Below are 27986 nucleotides of genomic sequence, written 5' to 3'. Positions count from 1 at the left end.
TACTTTAGGAGAATAACATTTGCCGAGAGCAATCGCATAAGCTGAGTAAAGAAGAATGCCTTCAGTATGAGATCAAACAGAGACGTAATGCATCTTCAGTGTTCATGCCTCTAACGGATATTGGAACTTGCACTAACAAGGTAAGAACCTTCCTTTGTACTACATTTGTAGATTAGGATTGAATTTTAGCTCCATATGAAACCTATAAGACAAATTGTTGATTTTTTGGTATTTAGGTTTAAAAAAGCTTCCTAGCAGAAACAAAAATAGCACTTAATCGCAGAACAAAGTTTAAAAACATGTACGTGATTTGGAATCGATAAAAATCCTAATATTCATTTTAAGTTTGAATCGGTAAGGTTTTCAATGCTTTATATTATATACAAACTGTATACAAATACACCAGGTGCAACGCTTTTCATAGACCTTGGAAGTTAATCAAGAACGTGCCTGAAAGCAGTTTCACCCCCCCCTGAGACTGATCCAAAGAAATGCCCCCTCCCACTGGCAATAAAATGCCCCAAAACGTATTTTAATCGTTTTTCGAACACAGGGAGAATCCAGACTGTGTCCGCCTTTGGAGAACTTTTTATCCCTTATCTTTGGTACCGCTTGACATTACATGCTCTCTCTCTCTCTCTCTCTCTCTCTCTCTCTCTTTCTCTCTCTCTTTCTCTCTCTCTCTCTCTCTCTCTCTCTCTCTCTCTCTCTCTCTTTCTCACTTCTTGCTCTCCTCTCTTGCCATCTCTTTGTTCACTTTTATTATTTGTTGTGTTTGTTTTCAAAGGTTTCGCTCAAAGGCCCTCGATCGCCAGTTGACGTCAAACTATATAGCTTGTCGACAAGTGGGTCTAAGAACATCCAAGTTGATCCAGACTCAGTCAATTCAGTCCTGTTCCAACAGCCTGGGTATAAGTCAGAAAGGTAAGAAGTCCTTTTTGAAAAAACCATGGAATTCAAATAATAATGATATCTAATCTGTTGAAAAAGAGATCTGTCTAAGAAGAGAGAAATATTTATTGTATTATAAAATATTTCAAAACGGAGCAAATTGACGGTGCAGTATCTTAGTGTATTTATGTATAAAATAAAAATACAACTCATTGAAATTTCATTTAACCAATAACCATCCATCAACCATTCCATTAACAGTCTGTAATTGCCACTCTAGAAAAAGTAACTATAAAAAATAATATGGTAAAATGGCCTACGTCTGTTTCACAATTTTATCCACTGAAAGCACTCTTAATATGGTAAAATGGCCTATGGTAATATGGTAAAATGGCCTACGTCCAACTTTAATGGCCTACGTCTGTTTCACAATTTTATCCGCTGAAAGCACTCTTAATATGGTAAAATGGCCTATGGTAATATGGTAAAATGGCCTACGTCCAACTTTAATGGCCTACGTCTGTTTCACAATTTTATCCACTGAAAGCACTCTTAATAAAGGGACTAATAGAAGGAGACTATACAATCCAATTCAAACACCAACTAACTGAAATCAAAAGACAATAGCTCCTCAATCTTAGTTGTATAAAATTTAGAGCTTGTACGTGTCTCAGTAGTTTGGTGTAAAAACGCATTTCTGTTTTATTTCAAAAAGGTCATCGATACTATTAAAGAGTCTTTGTATTATATTTTCAGAAAAGATTCTTGTCAAAGGCAGAAAGGTCAAAGGCGAAAGGTCATCTGTACACTTGACAGTAGCGAAAGCTGTTTCTTTTTTATTATTATTAACAAATTGATCAAACACAAAGAAAAACCTAAAACATTGAAATCTCCATATAATACTAACAGAACGAAACTAAAGATCACCTCTTACTATCAAAATAGGTCCCGACGCCTATTAGCCGGTTTGGGACGACCCCAAAAAAGGGCACTTCAACTACTCATACACTTCCTCGAAAAAAAAACTCTCTGACTCCTCCTTCCCTCCCCCACCCCTACTGAATATGTAATCAAAATTTATAAAAATATATTTTTTTTGTAGGGAACTTAAAGGAATCCCATACTCACACTCTGTAATTCATGATTAAATTTAAGAGGTCCAGATCGACTCCATGTTTTATAAGATAGCCAATCCTTTGGATTTGTAAAGGTCATTTATTAAAAAACTTCCTTGGTATTTGTTCATGTAAAAATATAAACCTTCAATGCGTAATGACAAATTTTTTCCATAAATTCTATTTGGTCATTAGAATCAATGGTTACCTTCAAGAAGAAGTAGAAAATGAGTACTAATGAGCATTGACTAATAATTAAACTATTGTTTCATTTATGGCTATCAATTAATTCACAGAGAATATTTTTGCTTATCAAAACTTCTCTAAAGATGTATCTTGCGAAGAAGGAATAATCCAATTACTGTTAGTTCACGGGAATGTCGGTATTTGCACCTAACGCGGCTACTTTTTTGTAAAAAATGCAAAAGTTTAATTATATATACATAAGGCTATTGTAACAGCATTTGTAAATAAAATAGAGTTTGCCTTTGGGGGCTTGTATTTAGCTAGTTTTCATATTATTTTCCATCACTCTCATCAGTCAAAGATTCCATAAAAAACTTTGAAAAAAATAAGGTTAGAATTATTTTAGAAACGTGTCTTGATTTTCTTATGCTTGTATGCGTTTTATTTTTTGTTTTGTTTTTTTAATATATATAGCCAGTACGCTCACTTCTTATTCCTTTTAGGCTTATTGTAGCTGCTCGAGTAACCACGAGTCAAGATGGGCGGCATTTAACAGCTTATAGTACAACACTTCTTCCTGCTATTCCGGGGCTATGGGCCATTATCACTATGCTCTTTGCCCCACGAATTGAGCTCAGGTACTCCTGTTAATTATATTTACAATTTTTAACTAGCGTTTTGTGCAGTGTTCACGTTCTGAAACCAAAGGAGGGCCCTTTGCGTTTTGGCTGATTCACCGTTTTTTCAACTCCTTTATTCCAAAAAGTGGTAAAAGGACACCAAATGTATCTTTTTGGTACACCCCCTGTAATATAAAACTCGTTCTACGGCTGGAACTTCAGAAGTGATATACTGCCGTGTATAGCCTAACAGAGGATGTAGATCCTCTTTGTTTGTGTTTTTGAATACTAGCAGGGCTGGAGAGGTAGCTTAACTGATTAATGAGATATATAATAGCTATGTAGTTGTAGAATTCAGTAAATAATAACGAAGGTTGATTAGACAGCGTTTAATGGGGCTTTCTGATATCAAAGGATTTTGGCTATCCATACCAACTATTTTCATAAATACACTTACAATCGATAGGCAACAACCATTCAATGACGGTAGAAGAAAATTCAGTTTTTGAGCCTGCTAATGAGAAAGAAAAAAAACAATTGGCTTTTTATACAAATTTAATAGATCCGTAAAATGTAACTTAACTTTTTAGTTTTTCGATACGACGTTTGGTACGTTTTGTTTCGTGTTTGGTACGACGTGCCACGTTTAATTTATTTGCATAGTTTATTATTTTCAGATGACATAGCCTTGCTTGCGAAATCAACTCTGGATTTGCAAAAGATGCTAGAGATTTTGGATAGTTAGTTGAGAAGTAAAAAAAAATTACTTTAAACGCTGACAAATCATTGTATTAGTTTTGAGAAAGATTACACAAAATAATCTTTTAGACGAAAATAGGGTCAGTTGTGAGTTATGGTTTGAGGAGTTTGAGGGGTTAGAAAAAGGATGAAATACAAAGAATATATTTAGGATATTTCAGGTGACTTCCAGGACTAAGCAAGAAATTTAATTGCTTGGTGTTATAGGGTTATAACAGCCAAGTGAAACTGTTATCCGTTCTTCCCGTCAAAAAAGCTATACGACTTCTAAATTATAAATAAAAGTCATACGATTTGGAAAAATCTATAAATTAATTAGGAAATATACAAGAATAAGAGAAGAGAGTTTCTCTTAGATATTCAGAGTTCTTTTTACGAGGTTTATAGAGTTATTCCTGTGAAAAAATTGCAAAATCTTAGGTTACCGAATAAGCTTATTTTTATTATGATGGAAATTTCCAAGATTTTAGTTAAAGTAAAAAGAGATCTCTCTCTGACATTTATGACTATAGTAGGGCCAAAATATAGTTGTGCATTGATTCAGAGGCTGTTGTCTCTTTATGTTAATGGCATTGATGTTTTCTTCAAAATAATACATTGTAAGTCATTTTTTATTTTCTATTGATTTTTTTTTTAATCGAGATTAAGGCGATGTGATACCTTAAATAATCACTCTATCTTGTTCATTATAAAAAATTTAGTTTGTAAGGTCGAACTATTTGGAATTAATGGTTTGAGCTGCCTTGCCGCAACTTGCAGAGCTTGAATAAGAGATCTGAGTAAACGACAGAAAACTAGAAGCTGATATCAGCTTCCCTGGAATTCTTAGAAAAATCTTCAACTTTTCGTTTTGTGCTGGAAATAGAGGTATTCAAGTGCGAAGTTTTTTTGTTTTTTGTTTTTTCAGTTAAACGGAACGGAATTTTCTTGATCAGAAAAGGGAAGTCCCTAAAAATGCTCTAGCATGCCTGCTAAAAAAAAACTTTTAAAATCAGCTCAAAGGAAATATCATTTGAGCAATTTTACAGCTTTGAAAAATTGCTGGGGTGCTAACTGCTCTGATTGAGAACATTGCCGACTAAAGGGACGTCTTATTTATGCTATTAGTACATCGAATAGACATCACTATGGTTAGCAGTTAGTAAAAATTATATATTTTTTTCTTTATTTTAAAGTAGCCTCTCTTTAGCTTTTCGAACTACCCTATCAAGTTTTACCAACACTATAAGAAAATATCATTTGAGTAATTTGGCAGCTCTAGGAGTTCCCGAGGAGTTGGGAAGATTCTGTAATTAGCCCTTCATCTTTGGAATGGTAGCTAGCATTAAGGCTCGCAAAATAATTTTTTAGGTATCGAACGTCTTTAAATTTAATGGAGGATGTTATTTATTGCAGAGCTGTTAGTTTATGTTCTTGTGTTTTTGCAGATGTGACGAGAAAAAAAGTCGGCTCACCGGTGCTATTTGTGGACTTGGATATGATCCCAATTCTCCTATCGCCAAACCAATTTTTCAAGACCACGATTTGGAGGTTGTGTTTGATGTTCAAATTACTAATAATGACATTCACACGGTTAGTCTAGTTCAAGCAGTATTTCATTCCTAGTGTCCTTTTTTATTTTTCTATTCTCAGAATGTCTTGTGTAAGGCAATAATCTTTTGTTCAAGTTGTCATTGTACTTAGACATTATTTTTTAATATCAACCTCTGGAATCGTAAATTTATCATGCAAGGTCGAAATATTTTTTCAATCTATCTTGAAGCTTTGAAAAATCAGTATTTTCAAGACACGGTTGCAAGTAATTTATATACAGAAGCAAAAGGACATTTATGTGTTATAGCTATTAGCCTGCTTTGGGACAGTTTTTAGGTACATTGCCTGACAACCTCGCTCTTGTTCTAGTCAGCCACTAGTTATGTCTTATTTTTTTTGTTTTCTTTTTTTTTTAAACCAGGCCATTCTAGCTTTCAACAGACTTATTTTGCAAAAAAAAAAAAACTGTACAGCTCATCCTTGAAACACTCCCTCCCCCCGTTTCCCCCTCTGCTCGTAAGTGTTTAAGGTCAACATATATGATGATTTTATAAAAAAATAAATTCCGTTAATTTTTCATGCAAGAATAAGTACATTTTACTGTTGAAACAATATTCAGTAACAGAAAAAATAAATTATAACTGTTGTCTTGCAGATATAAAAGAAAGAAATATTCTTGTGATCTTGGAGCTGATATTTTTTTTGTGTTGACAAAACTAAATTCAACAGCTTTGATATTTATTATTATTGGAGAAATACTACTTACATATGGCCTTCCTAAAGGAATTCATATTTGCGACCAAAATCAAAACAATCGAAACAAAATCAAAACAATGCACGGAATTTTACGTTTTGTATATATCGTTGACGCCTGCGAAAGGATACCTTCTTCATAATCAAGCTTCTCTTTAGAAAGCTGGAGGGGAAAGCATCCAAAGTCTAAGATCTTTGAGTACTTCATCCGATTACGAAGATATTATTTGACTAATTTGCGACTAATTTGGAGATATTTTCTATATCCAGCTATAAGCTAGATGAATATACCACTTGATAAGTTTTCATGATGCTCTTTCAAAATATAATTGTCGTTTTACTCAGAAATTAAAATAATCCTTTAAACTGTTTTACTTGTCTATATTTTCATGTACAGAAATATTTCTGACCGGAATCTCATCTTCTAATTTTAGTGTTGTCCCAAATCTTGATTTGAATTTGGTAAAGATTAACTTTTAATTGCTTAGTAGATTTAGGGGTTTATCTGCTTTATTCTGTTTATAGAAACAAAGTTTAAAACCTGATAGACGTATTTTAGTGGGAACTACAAAATTTTAAATACTTAACTGCTTCAAACAAAATACCAATTTCACTCCGATGATAACTTCCAGTATTTACCAATTCTGTCTTTGATGAAATACTATTTTCACTCGAATAATTAGTGCTGGTATATTGTAGCTGACTAAGAAAAGATACTTCATGCATTTACTAATAGTTGAGAGGCTATTTTTCTAATAATTTGCAAAGTTGTATCTATAGCAAAATATTGGGGGGGGGGAACAGTGTGACGAGGGCGTCACCAATTGACCAAATTGAGAAGTTTATTTAAGAAAAACAAATGAAAAACAAAAAAACACGAATTGAGGGTGCCAGAAAAATATTGTGAGGGGGGGTCCCAGCACCTTCGGGTCCTCCAGTGATAATTTGTTCATCTTTTCATTCATAAATTAATCAGCAAATGGCTGTTGCCATTATTACCCAATACTTCGGAGTCTATTTCGTACTACTTTGTTCATTTATTCATTTGCCATTTTTTTTCTTTGGAGGTATGTCAGTTTTATTTGAATAGTTACTGCCTGTATTTTTCTCTTCGAATTCATATGAAGAAGATTACTACCGGTATTTGCCAACAGTTCAGAGGCTGTTTTTACAATATTTTTTTGCATATATTTATTTCAGATTGACCGCTTGCGCCAACTTATGAATGCTGCTCTGGACAGCTCAGATGGACAGTTTGGAATGTTGGGCAATGATCGGGCCACTCTTTTTGAAATCCATTCCAGCATACATGATTGTTTATTTGGAGGGTATGTTTTCAGTAAACTTTGTTTCTTTTAGTTGGATTTTATCAGCTTTTTCTTCCTTTTCTGTTTTTTGTACTCATATTGAGTTTATGACGGAACAACGGATAATTTTGTATATTTTTGAAAATGGTGATGGTTTACGTCACATTTTTCTGCTAAGAAAATGTCCCTTTTTGCGCTAAGATCATGCTTCTCCCATCTCACCTTGCTATTTTTCTGTGAGCTGTGACCCCACAAAAGCCAACACCTTTCGCATCTTCGACGTATTACTAGAAAGGTAGATATATTGGTTCTTGTTTAAACTGAAATCATGCAAGGATTTTTGTATATGTAATTGGAGAACAAAAATCGTCAGTAACCCCTTACACCATCCCCCCTGCCTCTCACAACCAAGATTTTGCATAAAAGGTTCGAGATATTGCATCTAACTTAAATAAGAAAAAATGCAATTGTTTTCAACCTCTATGGGTTTGTGGGCCCTTTAAGTAGGATCAAGTGGACCCATCGGCCCTCAAAACTCTTGTTCCATCTCCTTGTCAATTTTTTAGCTGGACAGTAGGCATACTGAACCTTGTTTAAAGTTAAACCGTACGCGAATTATTTTCAACCTAAATGATCAGTAACACACAGTGTGGTCCTTGACTCTTCAACATTACTCTCAATCCCAAATTTTCAGCTGAAAGTTATGTAGCCCTTTCTCACTGACTGGCTTGGAATTTAAGGGCCAAGTAGCTTGTGTCAATGGAACAAAAGATAATCTTTTTACGTTTTTATCGCACTTGGTATTAACCAAGTGACATATAGCAGTCGCCAATTCTGTCGGTCTGTCTGTCGGTCCGGGTTTTGCTACTTTAGGCACTTCCAGGTAAGCTAGGACGATGAAATTTGGCAAGCGTATCAGGGACCGGGCCAGATTAAATTAGAAATAGTCGTTTTCCCGATTTGACCATCTGGGGGGGGGGGAGTGGGGGCCCGGTTAATTCGCAAAAAATAGAAAAAATGAAGTATTTTTAACTTATCAGCGGGTGATTGGATCTTAATGAAATTTGATGTTTGGAATGATATTGTGTCTCAGAGCTCATATTTTAAATCCCGATCGGATCTGATGGCATTGGGGGGAGTTGGAGGGGGAAAACCTAAAGTCCCGGTTTTGCTACTTTAGGCACTTCCAGGTAAGCTAGGACGATGAAATTTGGCAAGCGTATCAGGGACCAGACCAGATTAAATTAGAAATAGTCATTTTCCCGATTTGACCATCTGGGGGGGGGAGTAGGGGCCGGTTAATTCGGAAAAAATAGAAAAAATGAAGTATTTTTAACTTATGAGCGGGTGATCGGATCTTAATGAAATTTGATGTTTGGAATGATATTGTATCTCAGAGCTCTTATTTTAAATCCCGACTGGGTCTGATGAAATTGAGGGGAGTTGGAGGGGGGGAAACCTAAAATCTTGGATCTAAAATCTAAAAACCACTTAGAGTGGAGGGATCGGGATGAAACTTGATGGGAAAAATAAGCGCAAGTCCCAGGTACATGATTGACATAATCGGAACTGATTTGCTCTCTTTGGGGTAGTTGGGGGGGGGGAGTAATTCTTAAAAATTAGAAAAATGAGGTATTTTCAACTTACGAACGGGTGATCGGATCTCAATGAAATTTGATGTTTAGAAGGATATCGTGTCTTAGAGCTCTTATTTTAAATCCCGACCGGATCTGGTGATGGGGGCGGGGAGTTGGGAGGGGGAACCTAAAACTTGGAAAACACTTAGAGTGGAGGGATCGGGATGAAACATGTTGGGAAAAATAAACACAAGTCCTAGATAGATGATTGACATAAACGGAACGGATCCGCTCTCTTTTGGGTAGTTGGGGGGGGGGGGTATTTCTGAAAAATAAAAAAAAATGAGGTATTTTTAACTTACGAACGGGTGATCGGATCTCAATGAAATTTGATATTTAGAAGAATATCGTGGCTCAGAGCTCTTATTTTAAACCCGACCGGATCTGGTGACATTGGGGGGGAGTTGGGAGGGAGAAACCTAAAAATTGGAAAACACTTAGAGTGGAGGGATCGGGATGAAACTTGGTGGAAAAAAAACACGAGTCCTAGATACATGATTGACATAACCAGAACGGATCCGCTCTCTTTGGGGTAGTTGGGGGGGGGGGGTTAATTCTGAAAAATTAGAAAAAATGAGGTATTTTTAACTTACGAACGGGTGATTGGATCTCCATGAAATTTGATTTTTAGAAGGATATTGTGTCTCAAAGCTCTTATTTTAAATCCTGACCGGATCTGGTGACATTGGGGGAAGTTTGGGGTGGGGAAACCTAAAATGATGGGAAACGCTTAGATTGGAGGGATTGGGATGGAACTTGGTTGGAAAAATAAGCAGAAGTCTAGCAAACGTGATTTACATAATTGGAACGGATCCGCTCAATTGCGGGGGGAAGGAATTCTGAAAAATAAGAAAAATGACGTATTTTTAACTTACGAAGGAGTGATCGGATCTTCATGAAACTTCATATTTAGAAGGACCTCGTAACTCCGATATCTTATTTTAAATGTCAACCGAATCAAGCGTAATTGGGGGGGGGCAGTTGGGGGGACCGGAAATCTTAAAAAATACTTAAAGCGGTGAGATCAGGATGAAACTGGATGGGAAGAATAGAAACCTTTCTAAGATACGTGACTGACATAACTGGACCGGATCTGCTCTCTTTGGTGGAATTGGGGGGGGGGGGTAATTTTGAAAATTGAGGTATTTGTAACTTACGAAAGGGTGACCAGATCTTAATGAAATTTGATATTTAGAAGGATCTTGTGCTTTAAAGTTCGAATTCCAAATTCCGACCAGATCCTGTGACATTCGGGGGAGTTGGAGGGGGGAACCGGAATTCTTGGAAAACATGAAAATTGGAGTATTTATATCTTACGAATAGATGATCGGATCGTAATGAAATTTGATTTTTAGAAGGAATTCATGTCTCAGAGCTCTTATTTCAAATCCCGACCAGATCTTTTGACATTGTGGGGATTTGGAGGGGGAAATCTGGGAAAAACACTTGGAGTGTAGGAATCGGGATGAAGCTTGGTGGATAGAATAAACAAATGTCCTTGATACGTGATTGACAGAATCGTACTGGATTCGCTCTCTTTGGGGGAGTTGGGTGAGGGGTTCAGTGATTTGGCGAGTTCGGTGCTTCTGGACGTGCTAGGGCGATGAAAATTGGTAGGCGTGTCAGGGAGCTGCACAATTTGACTTGATAAAGTCGTTTTCCCAGATTCGACCATCTGGGGGGCAAAAGGGAGAGGAAAAATTAGAAAAAATTAGGTATTTATAACTTACGAGTGGGTGATCGGATCTTAATTAATTTTGATATTTAGAAGGACTTTGTGACTCAGAGCTCTTATTTTAAATCTTGACCGGCATTAAGCCTCTTATTTTCCTTTTTAAATCAATCTATTGATTCATAGAATTTTGTTAGAGCTCATACCATATGATTTCTTGGCTCTTAGCTCTTCTCGCCTCGTCACAAGTGCCATATGAGCTCTTAGCTCTTGTTGTTTTATTTCTCCGATTTTTGTACAAAAGGGCTCTGATCCACATCAGTATTGTCGACGCTTTGAAATAGTCTGTATGAGTTCTCTTGCTACAATTGTACCGTGAGAGATTTATTTACTATCTGAACAAGGTTAAAAATTTGCCGTCATAAGAAGAAATTTTTTGATAAACTAAAACTTGAACAGATATCCGAGTCAAAAAGGAACATTTAAATACCAAATTTACCGGAAAATTGTATTGTACCAAAAAATTCCTATTTGTACCCCATTATACCAAGAAATTTCCAACCGTACCGCATTGCACCAGTATCTCTAAATTCCACCAACAACGATACAATTGTGCCGCATTGACAACGCTGATGCACATGAAACTTATTGTGTAATCAATTCGGGCTAACAGGATAAACAAAAAATGTATTTCAGAGGTATATATCACTTCGGAGCCGCACCTGCCTTCAGCTCTAAAATACTGAGATTTGTTAATGAATAAAACGGTAATCAAGGAATTTTAAACCGTGTAATTTAACAGCCGAAGCAAACTCTATTAGTCTTCAAACAAACGACATTGGGGTCTCTTTTCTTCCTAGTGACTTGTAAGAAAGAATTGTAAGATATGTTCATTTTCAGTGTGAGGAGTTCGCTTCTGACATCCTTTAGGATAGAAGTCGTTACGATGCAGGTGATTGCCCTGCGACTACAAATAATAATAATCAACGCAAGGGCGTGGTTTCGCAATTATTTATGATTTTTGTTGTTGTTGTAACTCGGTAGACAGAATCAAGTTGTTCTGGCCGTCAGATACATTGGAAACAAATAATGGATTTTCTGTCTTACCACTGAAGTCTGTACATAGTTGTACATACTGCTTTGTTAGAAATAAGAACATAGGTTGGGGTTATGTTACGGGGCAAAGTAATGCAAAATTATGTTGTGTACCTACTTCATTTTAAAAATAGCAACATTTGAGGCCAGGAACAGAAAGTAAAGTTGGATTTAACAGCAACGGGAGTCACCTTCTTTTTCTTTTTAAGAAACCGCGTTACATTTTATTTTAAATACTTCAAGAAATGGACTAGTGTTTTATCGTTTATTTAGTTTTATTCATTGTTATTATTATTCTTATTATGATTAGTCTGACCTATCAAAAGTTACGAGCCTGAGAAAATTTGCCTCATTTTAGAAAATAGGGGAAAACACCCCCTAAAAGTATTACAATCTTAACGAAAATCACGCCATCAGATTCAGCGTATCAGAGAACCTTATTGTAGAAGTTTCAAGCTCCTATCTACAAAAATGTGGAATTTCGCATTTTTTGCCAGAAGACAAATCACGGATGCGTGTTTATTTATTTTTTTTATTTTTTTTTCCAGGGGTGATTGTATCGACCAAGTCGTCCTAGAATGTCGCAGGAGGGCTCATTCTAACGGAAATTAAAAGCTCTAGTGCCCTTTTTAAGTGACCAAAAAATTGGAGGTCACCTAGTCCCCCTCCCACGCTCATATTTTCCCAAATGTCACCGGATCAAAATTCTGAGATAGCCATTTTATTCACCATAGTCAAAAAACCTAATAACTATGTCTTTGGGGACGGCTTACTACCCCGCAGTCTCCCTGGGAGGGGTTGCGAGTTACAAACTTTGACCTGTGTTTACATATAGTAATGGTTACTGGGAAGTGTATGGACGTTTTCAGGGGGATTTTTTTTGGTTTGGGAGGGAGAGTTGAGGTGGGGGGGGGGTTAAGCGGGAGGATCTTTCTATGGAGAAACTTCTCATGGGGGAAGAGACTTTCAAGGAAGGAGGCGCAGGATTTTTTTGCATTATTTAAAAAAACAAGGAAAAAATAAATATGAGAAGTTTTTTCTACTGAAAGTGAGGAGCAGCATTAAAACTTAAAACGAGGAGAAATTATTGCACATATGAGGGGTTTACCTCCTCGTATTACCTCGCTCTTTACGTGAAAGTATTTTTAGTATTTTCAACTATTTATTCTACGGCCTTTGTGATTCAAGGGTCATTCTCAAGGAATTGGGACAGAATTTAAGCTTTAGTGTAAAGAGCGAGGTATCGACGAGAGGTGAACTCCCTCATATACGCAATAAAAATATACGAATATAGAAGTTCGTTACGTAAGTTAATTCGTAAATTACGTATATTTTTTACTAATGAAAACAACGTTCGTAAAACAATTAAAAGTTCTAGTTGCCTTTTTAAGTAATCAAAAAATTAGAGGGCAGCTAGGCTTCCTCCCTCTCTCCTTTTTTCTCAAAATCTTCCGATTAAAACTATGAGAAAGCCATTTAGCCAAAAAGAAAATTAATATGCAAATTTCGTTTTAATTATTTATGTGCGGAGAGCCAAGATCAAAACATGCATGAATAAAAAACGTCCAGAAATTAAATAAAAAAAACAAGTTTTTTTAAATGAAAGTAAGGAGCGACATTAAAACTTAAAACGAACAGAAATTACTTCGTATATGAAAGGGGCTTTTCTTCCTCAACGCCCCGCTCTTTACGCTAAAGTTTTTTCCTTTTTTAAAAAGTAGAGCTAAGAGAAAGAGTCAAACTTTAGCGTAAAGAGCGGGGTGTTGAGGAAGAAAAGCCCCTTTCATATACGGAGTAATTTCTGTTCGTTTTAAGTTTTAATGTTGCTCCTTACTTTCATTTAAAAAAATTTGTTTTTTTTTATTTAATCTATGAAGAAGGAACTATACTGAAGCGTTTCTTTTGTAAGAATTGTTTTTTTTTTATTTAATCTATGAAGAAGGAACTATACTGAAGCGTTTCTTTTGTAAGAATTCTAAGACTGTAAGACTTTTCTAAGACTTCTGTCACCGAAGCTGACTAAATGTTGCTTTAACGCTTCACGTTGCCCCATTCAATATAACTCTAATTCGGCGTTGCTAATGTTTCAACGTTGCATATTTTTAGAAAAAGGTCATCAAACAATACTAATGCGAGTGCGACACTGGAAAACTGTCTTATTAGACCTCGAAAGCCGATTGTACTGCAGCCGAGTCGGAATAGGGGACGTTGGTGCATGATAGAAAGTGATGATGTCCTTTCGGCTTCAATTTCAAGATCTTTCAGTGAAATTTATGCAATGCACGATGGAGTGGACCTTGTCAAATTCGAAAATGCAGAAGCAAAGTTGAAACACTTAAATGATCTCACTCTTGCTATTGCACAAGGAACCTTAAATTCTAGGTAATTCTGTTTTGATTTTAGGTTTCATTCCATTTACTTTTATCTCTTTTTTTATAATAGGATACACTATCATGTATGGATGTTTTTATTATTATAATTTATAGTGTATACATTATCATATATATCCTATACATTTGAATTTATAGACATTTTTTCATTTATTCCATTTCCTTTTTATAATCTATGCAATATTATGTATAGATACTGATTTGTTCACATACAAAAGCTTAAATGAATAGATATAGATAATGCCCCTGAAGGAATGAGGAGGTGTTCGTTGTGCAAGTCAGCAACTAATTCAATTTTTGTGACAACTAGGCAAGGACGTGTATAAGGGGAAGGGGGGCTATGGGGTTTGAACCCCACCCCCACTCTCCCCAGAATTTTTGTCCGATTCATAAAAACGTAACAAAAATGCATAAAAACAAAATTCTGATGCGTTTTAAGTTGTTGTTTTTTTTTTATCCCCCCAATTATTTTCAATTGATACTTGGTGGGGCATATAATCTTTTTTTATAACAGCATTTTGTAATTCTAGTCTTACATTGCACAATTTTGCACTTTTACAATTGTACTTCAGATTTACAGTTTTACAATGCTTTTTTTTTTAAATGTCTCTTCAATAAAAGGAGACCCATAATAAATCAATAACTAATTCACTTTTTGTGACAACTAGGCAAGTCTTTCTTTGCTTTTTCCTCTTTGTTTATTCTCTACGTTTTCTTTTTCTTTCATTGGGATTAATTATTTAATGGAACTAACTTAATATTTATCATTTTGAAGCATCTGTGCCCTGAAACAGCTAAAACAAAATTTTTTGCGCGTTTTATGTAGTTTGCTTTACATATTCATCAACAAAGATTCTTAGAGTTTCTGGAATGTTCTTAAAACACATTCTTTCTTTCAGAGCCACAGTGAACAAGATCTAATTAATTTTGTTCTATGTATCTTGCTTTTATAGAATTACAACCGAAAGTTATACATTTTATATTTATTATTTAATTTAAGGATTCTATTACTCAAAATTTATATTAATGTTTTTGCAGTTTTTACGGAATTTAAAAGAGAGAAAGCGGGTGTAATTTCAATAGAATATTGGAACCAGAAAAAAAAATTAAATAATAAAAATCAGAATATTTTTGGACTCTACCTCCGGGAGCTGTAGATTTTTTTTTTCGTTGATAAAGGGTCTGGAGTCAAAATATTCGAATTTTTATTATTTAAAGTATGCTCTTTTTTTTTATTCCATTGTTCTATTGAAATTATACCCTGTTTTCGCTCTCTTAAATTCTGTAAATGGAGAAGTAGTGTGGTCTAAGAAATTATTTATCGTTTTATGGCGTTTTTTTCAACGTTCCAAAGATTTTGAAGGGGGAAGAGGGTAAAAATTAAATGTTCCACATTAATTGTCATGTGCAGTCTAGAAGTTTTTATGGTATTTTGATTTTCAAGGTTTAATAACGAGATTCTTGCCCTGCAACCTTCTTTGTATTTTATCTGTTTAAATACTAGTGTTCAGTATTGTCATCTCATTTTTTTGTCATTTATAATTATTAAAGAGAAATCAACTTTCGTAGATAGTCTATCTTTTTCCTTTATTACCTCTTGCTTTGGTCTTTTTCTGATTCTTATGTGGAGACATACCTGAACCATATTTTAGTTCTTTTCACCTCTTTGAATCGGCGTGGTTTTGTAAATTTTCATCATTTCTTGAAATATGTTTGTTTTTTTTATTTGATGGATGGAATTGTGATTAATAACAATTTTTTTTAATTTTGCACAAAATTTTTCTTGGATTTTTGCACCCCGCCAATATTATTGGATTCTCTGAAGCAGATGGACATTTAATTCTATTACGATGATTTTTTTTTTTTTTTCATCAGATTGATAACAAGGTCGGTAGAGAGGAGAATCAAGTAGCTTCTAGTGAATAATTAGTTTCTCAAAAGAAAAGCTTGCTTCCTATTGTAAAAATGGAATTCGACAACGGCAATCCCTTGTCTCAAAATTACAATAATACTGGACATGTTTTGTTGAAATAGCAGCTGCCACAAAGTACGTTATCAATTAATTTGACTGACAATTTTCTTGCGACTAAGACCTAGAGTAACGCTGGTGGAGAGTATAAATGACATCGACGATAATGATGATTGATGGCAATGACGACAATTAATTTGAATGACTATTTCCTTTCGACTAAGACCTGAAGTAACGATGGTGAAGAGTATAAATGACACTGATGATAATGGTGATTTGTGGTAACGACAACAAGTAATTTGAATGACAAGCTACTTTCGACTAAGACCAAGAATGACGATAGTGAAGAGTATAAGTTGCATCGATAATAATGATAGTTGGTGGCAATGACAACAATTTATTTGAATAACAATGTTCTTTCGACTAAGACCTAGAGTAACGACGGTGAAGAGCACAAATGACATCGATGATAATTATGATTGATGATAATAAACGATTAATTTGAATGATAATTTTGTTTCGAATAAGACCTAGAGTAACAATTGCGAAGAGTATAAACGACATCGATGATAATGATTATTGATGGCAAAGGCAACAATTAATTTGAATGACGACATACTCTCAACTAAGACCTAGAGTGACGATGGTGAAAAGTATGAGTGGCATCGATGATAATGATGATTGGTAGCAATGACAAAGATAATTGGAATGACAATATTCTTTCGACTAAGACCTACAGTAGCAATGGTGAAGAGTATAAATGACATCGATTATAATGATGATTGATGGCAACGACAATAATTAATTTGAATGACAATTTTCTTTCGAATAAGAGCTAGAGTGACGATGTTTAAGAGTATAAATGACATCGATGATAGTGATGATTGATGGCAGCGACGACAATTAATTTGAAAGACAACGTCCTTTTGACTGTCACCCAGACTGACGATGGTGAAGAGTATGAGTAGCTTCGATAATAACGATGATTGGTGACAGTGACACCAATTAGTTTAAATGACAACGTGCTTTCGACCAAGACCTAGAGTGACGATGATGAAGAGTGTAAATGACATCGATGATAATGACGATTGACAGCAATGACATCAATGAGTTTGAATGACAATTTTCTTTCGACTAAGACCTAGAGTAACGATTGGGAAGAGTATAGATGACATCGATGACAAGAATGACTGATTGCGATGACAACAATTAATTTGAATGACAATTTTCTTTCGATTAACACCTAGAGTAACGATGGTGAAGAGCATAAATGACATCGATGATATTGATGATTGCAGCAATGACAAAAATTAATTTGAATGACAATTTTCTTTCTTCTAAGACCTAGAGCAGTTCCCAACCGATTTTGAGCCCTGCCCCACCTAGGTATTTATAAAATTTCAAACTGGGATAACTTTGTTTGATGGAAGAAATATCTAAAGGTGAAAAAAAACTGAAGGTTAAGTTAAAGCGCCGATTTGGTTACTATTGCAGTCATCAATACCAAATTGACGCAGTTATACTGATTGGAAATGCCCCGCGGTATGACTTTATTTCAGAAGTAAAATCAGCTAATTCCTGCACTATTCTTTTTGACGAGATAAAAGACGTTTCTAGGAAAGAGCAATTACAGATCCTACTCAGGTGCATGTCAAACGGAAAAGTAGTGGAGCGACTAATTGGCTGCTATCACATGCAACTATTAGACGCCTAAAGTTTATCCACCTCGATTTATGAAACTATAGAAAAGTTTTTGGTAGGTTTGATGATGTGTGTTGCCCAATGTTATAACGGCGTGTTTGTAATATACACGGGATCTAATGGAATTCAAGCAGAGCTTATGGAGAAGGTTCTGCTAGCAGTTTATTGCGCCCACAGATTACACTCAGTTTTGACTGATTGCCTGATAAATATCGGCGAACTTTCGGATTTTTATCTGTGGTGCAAACACTGTGTGATAATATCATACAGCAACACTTGATATGGGCTATTTGTGGAATCCCATTGTACTAGTGGGCAAAACGTCTTGGAGCTTGAGAGAACCGTCCAAACTCGGTGGTTTTACACATTTCGCTCTATTTCCAAGGTCACGACCAGGTTTGATTGTATTGCTGCTGTGCTAGCCGGATTCTCTGCTAGTTCTGATGGTGAGGCAGCGTGTGAAGTAAGACGATTACTTGAAAAAATCTACTCGGTCTCTTTTGTCTCAACTTTGCATTGAATGAAAAAAGTGTTAGTCATTGTAAATTGTTAGTCAGAGCAACTGTGAACACAAAATTGGCTGATTTGTAAAGTACTTGCACTGATGTCAGGGATACACGAGACACTCCAGAAGCTGAGAAATGATAATGAATAAAAACTTCACTGAAAACATAAGCGAATCCTTGGAATAAGAGAAGTTAGGCCATTTCCACTCGTTTCAAAGACCCTTTCAAATTCAACAACCGGTAAACGCAACAGTAATTTTTTTGTGCTTGAAGGGGATAGACTGTTTCACGAGCCAGATGGACAGACGTTTCAGACAAAATGTGCCTCACCTTGACGCTTTATCTTCCTTCTACCCTTCAATACCGGATTTTCTAGAATTTTCAGAAGTTGAAAGGGTAGTGTGTCGTTATAAAGTGATTTTAGATGTTGATGATTATGCCCTACAATGCCAGCTTTTTCTCGCAAACTTGCACCTTTCAAAATGTGACACTTTGAAAATGGATCTACTCTGATGATGAAAATGTACCTGCTATGACTGCCAGTAATGAACGATTCTTCTTGGCATTAGGGCATGTGAGGGATTATCGACATTCGATGGAAATGACAGACTCAGTAATCTCACGATCATGGACGTTGAAAAAGAGGAGAAACTGGATTTGGATGGTTTATTTAACGGTTTATCCAAACAGCAAAGTCACCGCTTCCCCCTTTTTAAGGACATTTCCTCAACATGTTCTATTTTTCGGGTCTTAATAAATAGTAATAAAATCCATCCCCCCCCCATCCGATATGTTCTTGAATTGGTGTCACTAAAAGATCACCAGCTTGGTATTATTTTTTGGGGTCTTCCTGTAGGCATACTTCATACTAATAAGAAATATTATCCGAATACCACACCTATTATGCAATGTATATCGTCATTGCAATACTATCATGCTCATTTTTGGCCCTTTAAACACATCTGGATGTGGCCTCATTCACATGAGAAATGTTTTTTTTTTTTTTAAACGGAGGCTCTAAAACGTAGTCAGCTGAAGGGCGCACGTCCTGTCCATGACCCACCGGTGGGGCATGCGCCACATGTTTGGAATAACGGACCTAGAGTAATGATTGTGAAGAGTATAAGTGGCATCGATAATAATGATAACTGATGGCAACGACAACTATTAATTTGAATGACAATGTCCTTCCGACTAAGACGTAGAGTGACAATGATAATAATCTTAACCCTGATGATAAAGATAATAATGACGGAATGAACTGTCTCAGCCGTTGTCATCATTCTCATTCTCACAACACACTTAAAAAATTTTATTTAATCGCAATCCCTCACCCATCCCTCTAGGACTTCCACTGTCAATCTGTCATGACTCATGACTGTCATGTCAATCTGTCATCTTCCACTGTCATAACTTAGTTGTCCCGATAAAAGCTTTTATCCACAGCGAGCTCTAATACCTGAGATGAATTTACGCTGCTCAGAACCCCTTGCTGCAAGTCATTTGGAAATTTCATTTAAGCGACTAATAGCGTAAACCAATCTATTTAAGTTAATTAGAAGACCAAACAAGGATTTTTTTTATTGCATGGGTCTTTTTTTGATCCTCTTTATCCATCCTTCAACAAATGATTAATATGAATAACGGGTCAGGCTGGGACCATCTTTTTCTCTTCGAGGTATATATATACGCTGTTGAATAAAATAATTAAATTATTTGCAATCCTTTTATTTTGTCCCTTGGTTGTAGCAATCTATCCTTTTTTAATATTTAATTTATTAAATCTATCCTATATGCATATATATATATAATCTATCCTATTTTCTATCTATTTTAACAATCTGTAATGTTGAATATCCTATTTAATACTGATTCTTTGTCTATCAGGAAGCCTCTTGAGTGTCAGATCTGCAACTTTTGCTCTGTGTCTTCAGCAGATATGGAATATCATCTTAAGAGTTTCAAGCATCTTGAAATGAAGAGTGTATATGAAAATCTCTAACCAATTTTAGAAGTCTCATGATTAAGACTTGCATAGCATAGAAGTGTGAAATTTTTGTTCTTAAGCAATGTCCGAAGGCCTCTTTTTGCGTTTATTTTGTATTCAGTTAATCGTTTATCTGGTTATTAAAAAAAAAAAAAAAGATGAGAAAAAATTCTTCTTGTTGAATAACCAGTTAGGTTTGTTGTGTCTGATTTGATATAGTGACTAAATAAGCCTATAGCTAAAAATAATGAGCATTAGAAAAGAAACTGAATGGAGTATTTTTACTTGGGCTCCAGAACCTCCTTTCGTGGCATTTTTAGCTGAGACAAAAATAATTTTAAAAATAACTTATAAAACTGTTTTGTAAGTTTCCTAACCTTTTTTTCGATTTCCTTTAGACAAAAAGAAAAAAACAGGTGTATTTTAAATCTAAATTTTTTATATTGATGAAACGGATTTTGGTTTGCTTTAAACCACTTACTAGTGATCAGTCGTACATAGATAATCGTAAAGGTACTAATTTACGAAAATGTATGGCGGGGGGGGGTGTAAGTCGTGTTTTCAATATCAAAGGAGGGACAATATTGTTGTTTTCAATGTTTCAATGAAAATACAAAAAAATATATATTTTTTCAAAATCCTTGACAAAATTAGCTGAGTTTATACTTTTTACCCTGGATTCAAATGGATGCGATTTTTTGAATGCAACAATGATTTTTTGCCAGAAATTCAATTATTGCGTCCTTTTGACAATTTTCTGGTAATGTGCATGCGATTTTTCAAAGGAATTGCAAGGTTTATGAACTTCAGCTCCTCTGAAAAAACTGGCGGGTAAATTGCGTCTGAGATAAGCTGAAATAGGCTCAATAAAGTAAATACTAAAAATTAGTTTAGACTGTAAAAATCCATGCATAAATGGGACAAAGACTAGGACTAGGCTTTCTAGAAATACTTACCGAAATTAGATCCCTCTAATTCAAATCTTGTGCTGCTTTCTGCATACCTTCTATCAACACGTTGACAATACACACAGACTCTGTTTGATATTACCTATTCATGGACAAATATATGAAAAGTCATAGAAAAGTTACAGTTGTGTTATCACCGGTGATAGCCCTCAGAACTTAGCCGAAGATGACTGGAAAAATAGATTTCGCCAGTATTGTGACTTTTAAGTCCTTAGGATGTCAAAAAACTAGGAACGTCAGAGTGAATATTGATGATGATGAAGTAACCAAGAAATCAGCAATGAAGCATGAGCAGGCAACGAAAAGAAATCAGAAAAAATTCAAATTCTCAAATTCAAAATAAAAGTTCAAAAATTATATAGCAAAATTCAAATAATAAATAAGACCAACGAAAATAATTTCTGGTTCTCTTTGGATATTGCCTCTTGGGATATGTAAGGATTCCAGAAAAAAAACGAGTGAGCTCTGGCAGCTTTTTCTGATATTTTTAAGGCTTTTGATTCAATTGGTAGACTTGATTTGCTATGAAATCTGAATTCTTTGGATCTACCAACCTTATTTATAAAGCTAATACTATTTATTTATTCTTTGACAGATAATATGGTAAAGGTGAAGGGTAACAAATTTTCAAAATCCTTTATTAATTTCATAGTATTAAACGGAGGAACGGGCTACCTCGGAAACCTTTTTTTTTATTCGCTTATAAAAAAAATTGAAGGGTTTTTTGAAGAAAAAGGATACCCCAAGGGAAGTTGGAAAAAGAGCTTATTCACTCCTTTATTTATGGATAATTTAGCAATAGTCATGAAATCAGCCGATAACTTGAAACATTAACTAAGCTTAGCACATAAATATATAGCTGTGATAATTAGAGAGATTTTAAGGAAAAATACAATTCTAGCTTCAGCTTCAAACAGTCTTAGAACAAAGATGTCCTGGTTCTATGCTTAATAATAAAGCATAGATATGCTTACGCTTAACGCTAACGATATACTCAATAATAATATGCTTACGGTTTGGCTAAACTACTTTCAGCAGCAGCTGAAAGTAGCCATGAGATATTTCTCGGAAGGCTAAATAAGTCGTATATTTTTCCAGGCAATGATAGACTGCTAGTTTATCTTTGTGTTATTGCTGGCATGATTTGTTTTTTGTTTTATTTAATCCATATACCTTCATAATGAAAATAAAATATTTCATTCGTAATACAGGGAATTTGAAGAAAAAGTATATTAAACTTGGTGTCATTCAGGAAAGTGGCAATGTTTTCCATCTTGGGGAATAAAAGTTTGACAATCAATTGAAAGACGCATGCATTTTCTGTTTGCTCAAAAAATAAAATGTTACCAATAATTTGTTATGACAATGAGTTATGGAGAAAGGAAAGAATTTAGAATTGAAACAAACGGGTTTACAGCCTTTACACCTCAACCCCTGTTTCAGTCATAAAATATAACCTGGGACTATTTCTTTAAATTTAAGCAGAAAGCTGCAAATAATATGTTACTGGCTGAGAATCTTGGGCATGATGTCTGCACGACCCGGATTACAATCTTATAGGGAAATGCTCTACAAGGGTAGGAAAACCAGAGTTCAAAATAAAACCAAATACATTTTTGACGATTCAGGTTTATCTGAACCATTCTGATGTTATCTGACTATTCAGGAATTGCAGGAAATTTATGTGTTAATACACAAATTAATTTTATAAACCTACTTCTCAAGAGTTATTTATCTGGTCAGCAAATTCAAATAAGCGAAAGCCCCGAACGTCGCACGGTAAAAGAAAAATAAACAAGCACTTGGGAGCTACATTTTACTTCAATATACAAATGTCTACCCTTTATGTGCATGTGTGGCTCCAAATGCTGGCTAATTGTGTTTTATTAATCACTTTTAGGGGGGCGAGGGAGATGAGCAGTTGTATCTGTCTTAATATCACCTTCCCTTAGTTATATATTAATATTAGGTAAGTTAATAACATTTACTTCTTTGTTAATTTTTTGCATAGGTTTATCGTTCGTCTTTCTCTGCCAAGTTAGTGGTTTTGAATTATCGACATGTTTTTTTTTGCCACAGGTTTTTTATTGTTACGAGCAAGGCCGGACTCAGGGAGGGTTACCCGGTTTGAGCATCCCCCCCCATTTCTTATCAGAATCGTACTTACTTACTTACTTGTACTTGGGTCAGGTTCGAGTCTTGTCCAGGCCCATCGTGGCATCCAGAATTTGTCGACATGCGTCTCTCCATTGCTCTCTTTCAAGTGCGATTGGCTCGATCAACTGGATCCATTGTCTATTCCATCCGTGCCCGTGCTTCTTGAAGCCTCCCATTGGCTCGAGGTCGGCTCTAACTGTTGATAACCATGTCTTTTTTTGTCCTCCAGGCTTCTTCTTCCAGTGCGCAAGGGGTTGGCATTTCAAGCACTGTTTGCTGAACGAGCCATCCGGTCGGCGCAGTGTATGCCCGAACCATCGTAGACGTCTCGCTTTGACAACATCAGAGACAAGTGGTATATCACCACATCTTCTTCTGATGATATCGTTACGGACGCGGTCAGAGAGACGCAGGCCAAGAATACAGCGAAGACACTTGTGGTGGAAGACATTCAGGTTATTAGCTTCCCCAGCTCTGAGGGGCCACGTTTCGCAACCATAAAGAAGCACAGAGAGGACCAAAGCGTTATATATCCGGAGCTTTGTTCGAAGGGAGATTTCATTTCGTAGCCAGAGGCACTTCCGAAGCTGGATGAATGCTGCCCAGGCTGCGGAGATGCGGCTTTGTATTTCGCTTAGAGCTTCACCCTTGGGATTTATTAGGAAACCTAGATATTTGAAATTCTGGACGTCCTCGATTGGGATGCCATTCAATGTGATTGGAGTTTCATCTAGCCCAGAGGTGCGCATCGATTTTGTTTTCTATTGGCTGATCTTTAGTCCAGTAGCAAGGGATCTAGCAGCAATGTCGTCTATCATGAGCTGTGCTTCTATTATCGACTCAGCCAAGATATCCACATCATCAGCGTAATCAAGGTCTGTTATTGATAGTGCTGGACTGATTGTCACACCTTTGTATTTGTCAAGAGTCTTCATGATCTGGTCAATGACAAAGTTAAATAAAATAGGCAATAAGGCACAACCCTGTCGCACTCCTTTGTCAATTGATATTTCTTTTGAGATTTCTCCGTCAGCTCTTATAAATGCCCTCGTTCCCACGTAATACGCCTTAATTAGACGGACTATCTTTTCGGGCACTCCATCATCCCTCATTGCATCCCAGATGGCAATTCTCTTTACCGAGTCAAAAGCCGTTACAAAGTCGATAAAGACTTGTATTGTTTCCTGCTGGTGTATAAGGCGGTGTTCCAGGATCTGTCTCAGGCTAAAAATATGATCGCAGCATCCCATACCAGGTCTGAAGCCTGCTTGATTTGGCCTCGTCCGATCATTTCTAATATTTCTGAACCTATTTAATACTATTATTGTGAAAACTTTTGCAGAAATGGGTATCAGGGAAATTCCTCTATAATTTTTACAATCGGCTCGATCCCCTTTCTTAAATACAGGAATTATTATAGAGGTCCTCCACTCTTCAGGAATGTATTCGTTGACCCAGACATCCGTGAGTAAGTTGTGGAGCTCGTCGATAGCCGCTTCTGGAAGGGCCTTGAGAAGTTCAGCTGGTAATTCGTCAATGCCAGGGCTTTTATCATTTTTTAATAGTTTTACGGCATGAATAATTTCTTCTCTGCTTGGAGGGGCGATATTGCAATCCTCATACACGAATGGTGACTCAGAACTGCTGTGGGATGGAATGGGTTGGCTGTGGTCATTTTCTGATGGGTGAAGAAGCTCCTGGAAGTGAGCACGCCATCGTTCGATGCGATCTTCTTTGCTCGTGAGAAGCTTGTTGTCCTTACTAAGTAGCGTGGGGGTAGATCTTTGCTTCTTTTTCCCGGTTGATTCTCCTAGGAGCTGGTAGAGTTTCCGTGAATCATTGCGTGCAGCAGCTTTTTCCATTTCACAGGCTACATTAGACCAATATGCTTGTTTGTCTGCCTTAGCAGATTTGTGACATTCTTGGCGGAGTGCTTTAAAAGAAGCAGAGTGTTTATCAGTCATTTGTTTCTTCCTTACAGAGAGTTCTATTGTCTTCTGAGAAATCCATCTTTTGGGTTTTTTGTCCCTTACTCCGAGAATTTCTGTAGCTGCCTCTTTCACTTGATTTCGGAACTTGATCCAGCGCTTTTCTATATTTAGTGATGGGTTAAAATTTTCTTGCTCGGTCATGGCACTTGTCTCGGTCTCAGAAATTACTTGATTGGTCTTAAATTCTCGGTCATTATCTTGCAACGCCGTGAAACGGTTTGTAAATTCGAGCATAAAGGTTTCTTTGATTTCAGGGAGTTTGAGTTTCGTTGTGTCTAGGATGCGTCTAGGTGCAGATACTTTTTTGGAGCTGAGTCTGAATCTAACTTTTGATTTTAGTAACAAATGGTCGGATCCACTTTTTGATCCAGTGTCCGCCCCTCTGTATACTCTCGAGTCTTTAATCATTGACTTCCAGCGACGAGAAACGAGTAAATAGTCAATTTGGGCGCGGGTTCTACCATCTCGGGATCTCCAAGTGTAAGTGTGGCAAGGTTTGTGTTTAAACCATGTATTAGCCACACTGAGATTATTCAGCATAGCAAACATGAGAAGTCTAACTCCGTTAATGCACCGGTCGCCCAATCCGTGGTTGCCAATGGCCCATTCAGAATCGTTTAGTCTCGTGCCAATCCTGGCATTGAAATCACCACCGATCACGAGGAATTTTATTCATAGTCAGTTGGAGGTCAGCATAGAATTTGTCTTTCAAGTGGTCAGGGGCGTCACGAATAGGGGCATATACAGATAGTATTGTCAGGTTATTACTCTGACCTTTTAAACGGGCCATCACAATTCTGTCAGACACTGCTTCATAGTCAAGGAGTCCCGATGCGATCTTGGGTGTCATGATTATTTCCACTCCTGCGAGGCCGGATCCATCCATTGGGCCAGAATTGAATAGTATGGTCTTTTTACCGGAAGGGGCTATTAGGTCAAGTGTCGTTTGTCCATTTAATCTTGTCTCTGAGACACAGAGTATGTCCAGGTTATATAAATAAAATTCTTCAGCTACGAAGGCTTGCGTTAGTGAACATTTGATGGAACAGAGGTTCCAGCAGCCGATATTCAGGCCATGTCTTCTTGATAGTATGGTAGCTAGCTCACTTTTCGACGAGGTCGCCAGCCTCGACACATCGCTTAATGCCGGGAATGCCGCAGCCAAATTCGCTCTCATATTAGACATATTCAACATAATTCTGGATGTTTCTTGGGTATGATTAACCGCAGGGGCCCCAGTCCTACGGGTCACCCGGAGCACGTTGGCCGTCACTTCGCTTGGCGTGAAGCTAGGTGACGTTTACACCCTCTCACCGCTATGAGGAATTTTGTACGATCAGAATCGTACAAAAGTAAGAAAATGCTTAAAAATAAGTTTTTGCAAAAAGTAACGTTGATAACCACCAGCCTATTGTAATTAGTTCGCCGTACGTTGTGAAAACAAAAAGGGGTCACAAGACAGTTTGTTTTGTTAGGTTAGTTTCCGACTTTTGGTGGGTTGTCTGCGGATTGTTCATCTACCCCTGCGGGGTTAAATAACACGCAAACGGTTGCTGATTTTCAGGTTAAACTTGAGGACGATAACTTGATTAACACTCTTGTCTACTCGATACACTCACTTCGCAGCACGCTATTACCCAATTTCAGAAAATTAAAGTTTTAGTTGGGTTGGCTGATTCGTTTCAGATGGTTGTGCTATTCGCCAACTGAGGATGGTGCTTTGAGTCGATTCTGTCTTCTTTTTTCGTCCGAAACAGCTAGTAAAGGCAGCCACCAGCGCTTAGATAACCTTGTCAGCAAACCCTTCAGGAACTGGAAGGATGCAATTGAATGCTGCAGAAGGCACCAACAAATACAGTTTCACAAAAAAATATATCTTAACAGCAGACAATTTCATTCCTGTTCCGGAGAAAAGGTAGGGTAACATCATCAACCAGATGGACACGGCAAGGGCAGCGCAGATTCAGGAAAATCGTCAGAAAGTGAGACCGATTGTCGAAACTGTAATATTTTGCTAAAATAAACAAAAAAAAATCACCAATATTAATAAAATACAAATGTATTTTATTAATATTCTCTCTAGTGGCCGCAGTCTCGTTTGTTTGTTCTTCATTGAGTTTTTTCCTCTCTTTATTGTTCTTAGCCAATTCTGCGTTCTCTCGAAGCTTTTGAGGAGAACAGCAACGCAGAAACGTCTGCGAAAGCGTCGCAAATGCTGGATTTCATGAACCAGTCGCAGTTCATTATGTGTCTCCATATCGTAAAGGAACTTTCCTGCCTGACGCTGCCTTTGTGCGAGACTCTTCAGTTGGTTGGCTAGAACTTGGCTGTCACTTGTAGACTCGTAAAAACTATTCTTTCTAGAATAATGACAGTGCGACAAGATCCTGTCGCTACCTCCGCTTTTCTTTTCGACAAAGCTCAGTCTGTTGCAACTACTTTAGAACTTGAGATGACTCACACAAGAACAAGATATGAAAGGAAATTTCATCTTGACGATTCTGATCTTGTCACTCACTATAGAGCCTCACTGTTTCTAGACAACTTCATATCGGAGCATGAAGTTTTGGTGAACTCCACCAAAATCTGCTATCTCATCTCAGCATCCTGGTCCATCAGTTGATCCCAAAACCATGAAGTTGAAGTGTTTGCTTGAGTCATATGGCGATATTCTTCCCGAGCCATACTGCTTGAAGCAAGAGGTTGAGCTGTGGCGCAGCAAATATGAAAAACTTCTTACCAAAGAAAG

General features: G+C 36.6%; 2 protein-coding genes across 2 annotated transcripts in view; one reads left to right on the top strand and one right to left on the bottom strand.

Annotated features, from left to right (window-relative positions):
- Positions 1 to 20281, top strand: part of LOC136043789 (probable ATP-dependent RNA helicase spindle-E) — a 129743-nt gene extending 109462 nt beyond the window's left edge. The window contains exons 20-26 of the mRNA XM_065728706.1: positions 9 to 140; positions 788 to 924; positions 2696 to 2830; positions 4999 to 5143; positions 7058 to 7185; positions 13675 to 13950; positions 20022 to 20281. Of these exons, the coding sequence (XP_065584778.1) occupies positions 9 to 140; positions 788 to 924; positions 2696 to 2830; positions 4999 to 5143; positions 7058 to 7185; positions 13675 to 13950; positions 20022 to 20136 (1068 nt within the window). The 3' untranslated portion in view covers positions 20137 to 20281. The remainder of the gene's footprint in view (positions 1 to 8; positions 141 to 787; positions 925 to 2695; positions 2831 to 4998; positions 5144 to 7057; positions 7186 to 13674; positions 13951 to 20021) is intronic.
- Positions 20282 to 25883: 5602 nt separating this feature from the next.
- LOC136035246 (craniofacial development protein 2-like) lies at positions 25884 to 26414 on the bottom strand. Its single transcript, XM_065716910.1, has one exon. The coding sequence runs from the start codon at positions 26412 to 26414 to the stop codon at positions 25884 to 25886; it is 531 nt and encodes a 176-aa protein (XP_065572982.1).
- Between the last annotated feature and the right edge of the window lie 1572 nt (positions 26415 to 27986).

Source organism: Artemia franciscana, chromosome 2 (genome assembly GCF_032884065.1).
Source record: "Artemia franciscana chromosome 2, ASM3288406v1, whole genome shotgun sequence".
Lineage (NCBI taxonomy): Eukaryota > Metazoa > Arthropoda > Branchiopoda > Anostraca > Artemiidae > Artemia > Artemia franciscana.
Note: the sequence above shows the minus strand (reverse complement) of the source record. Positions and strands in the feature narration are given on the sequence as shown.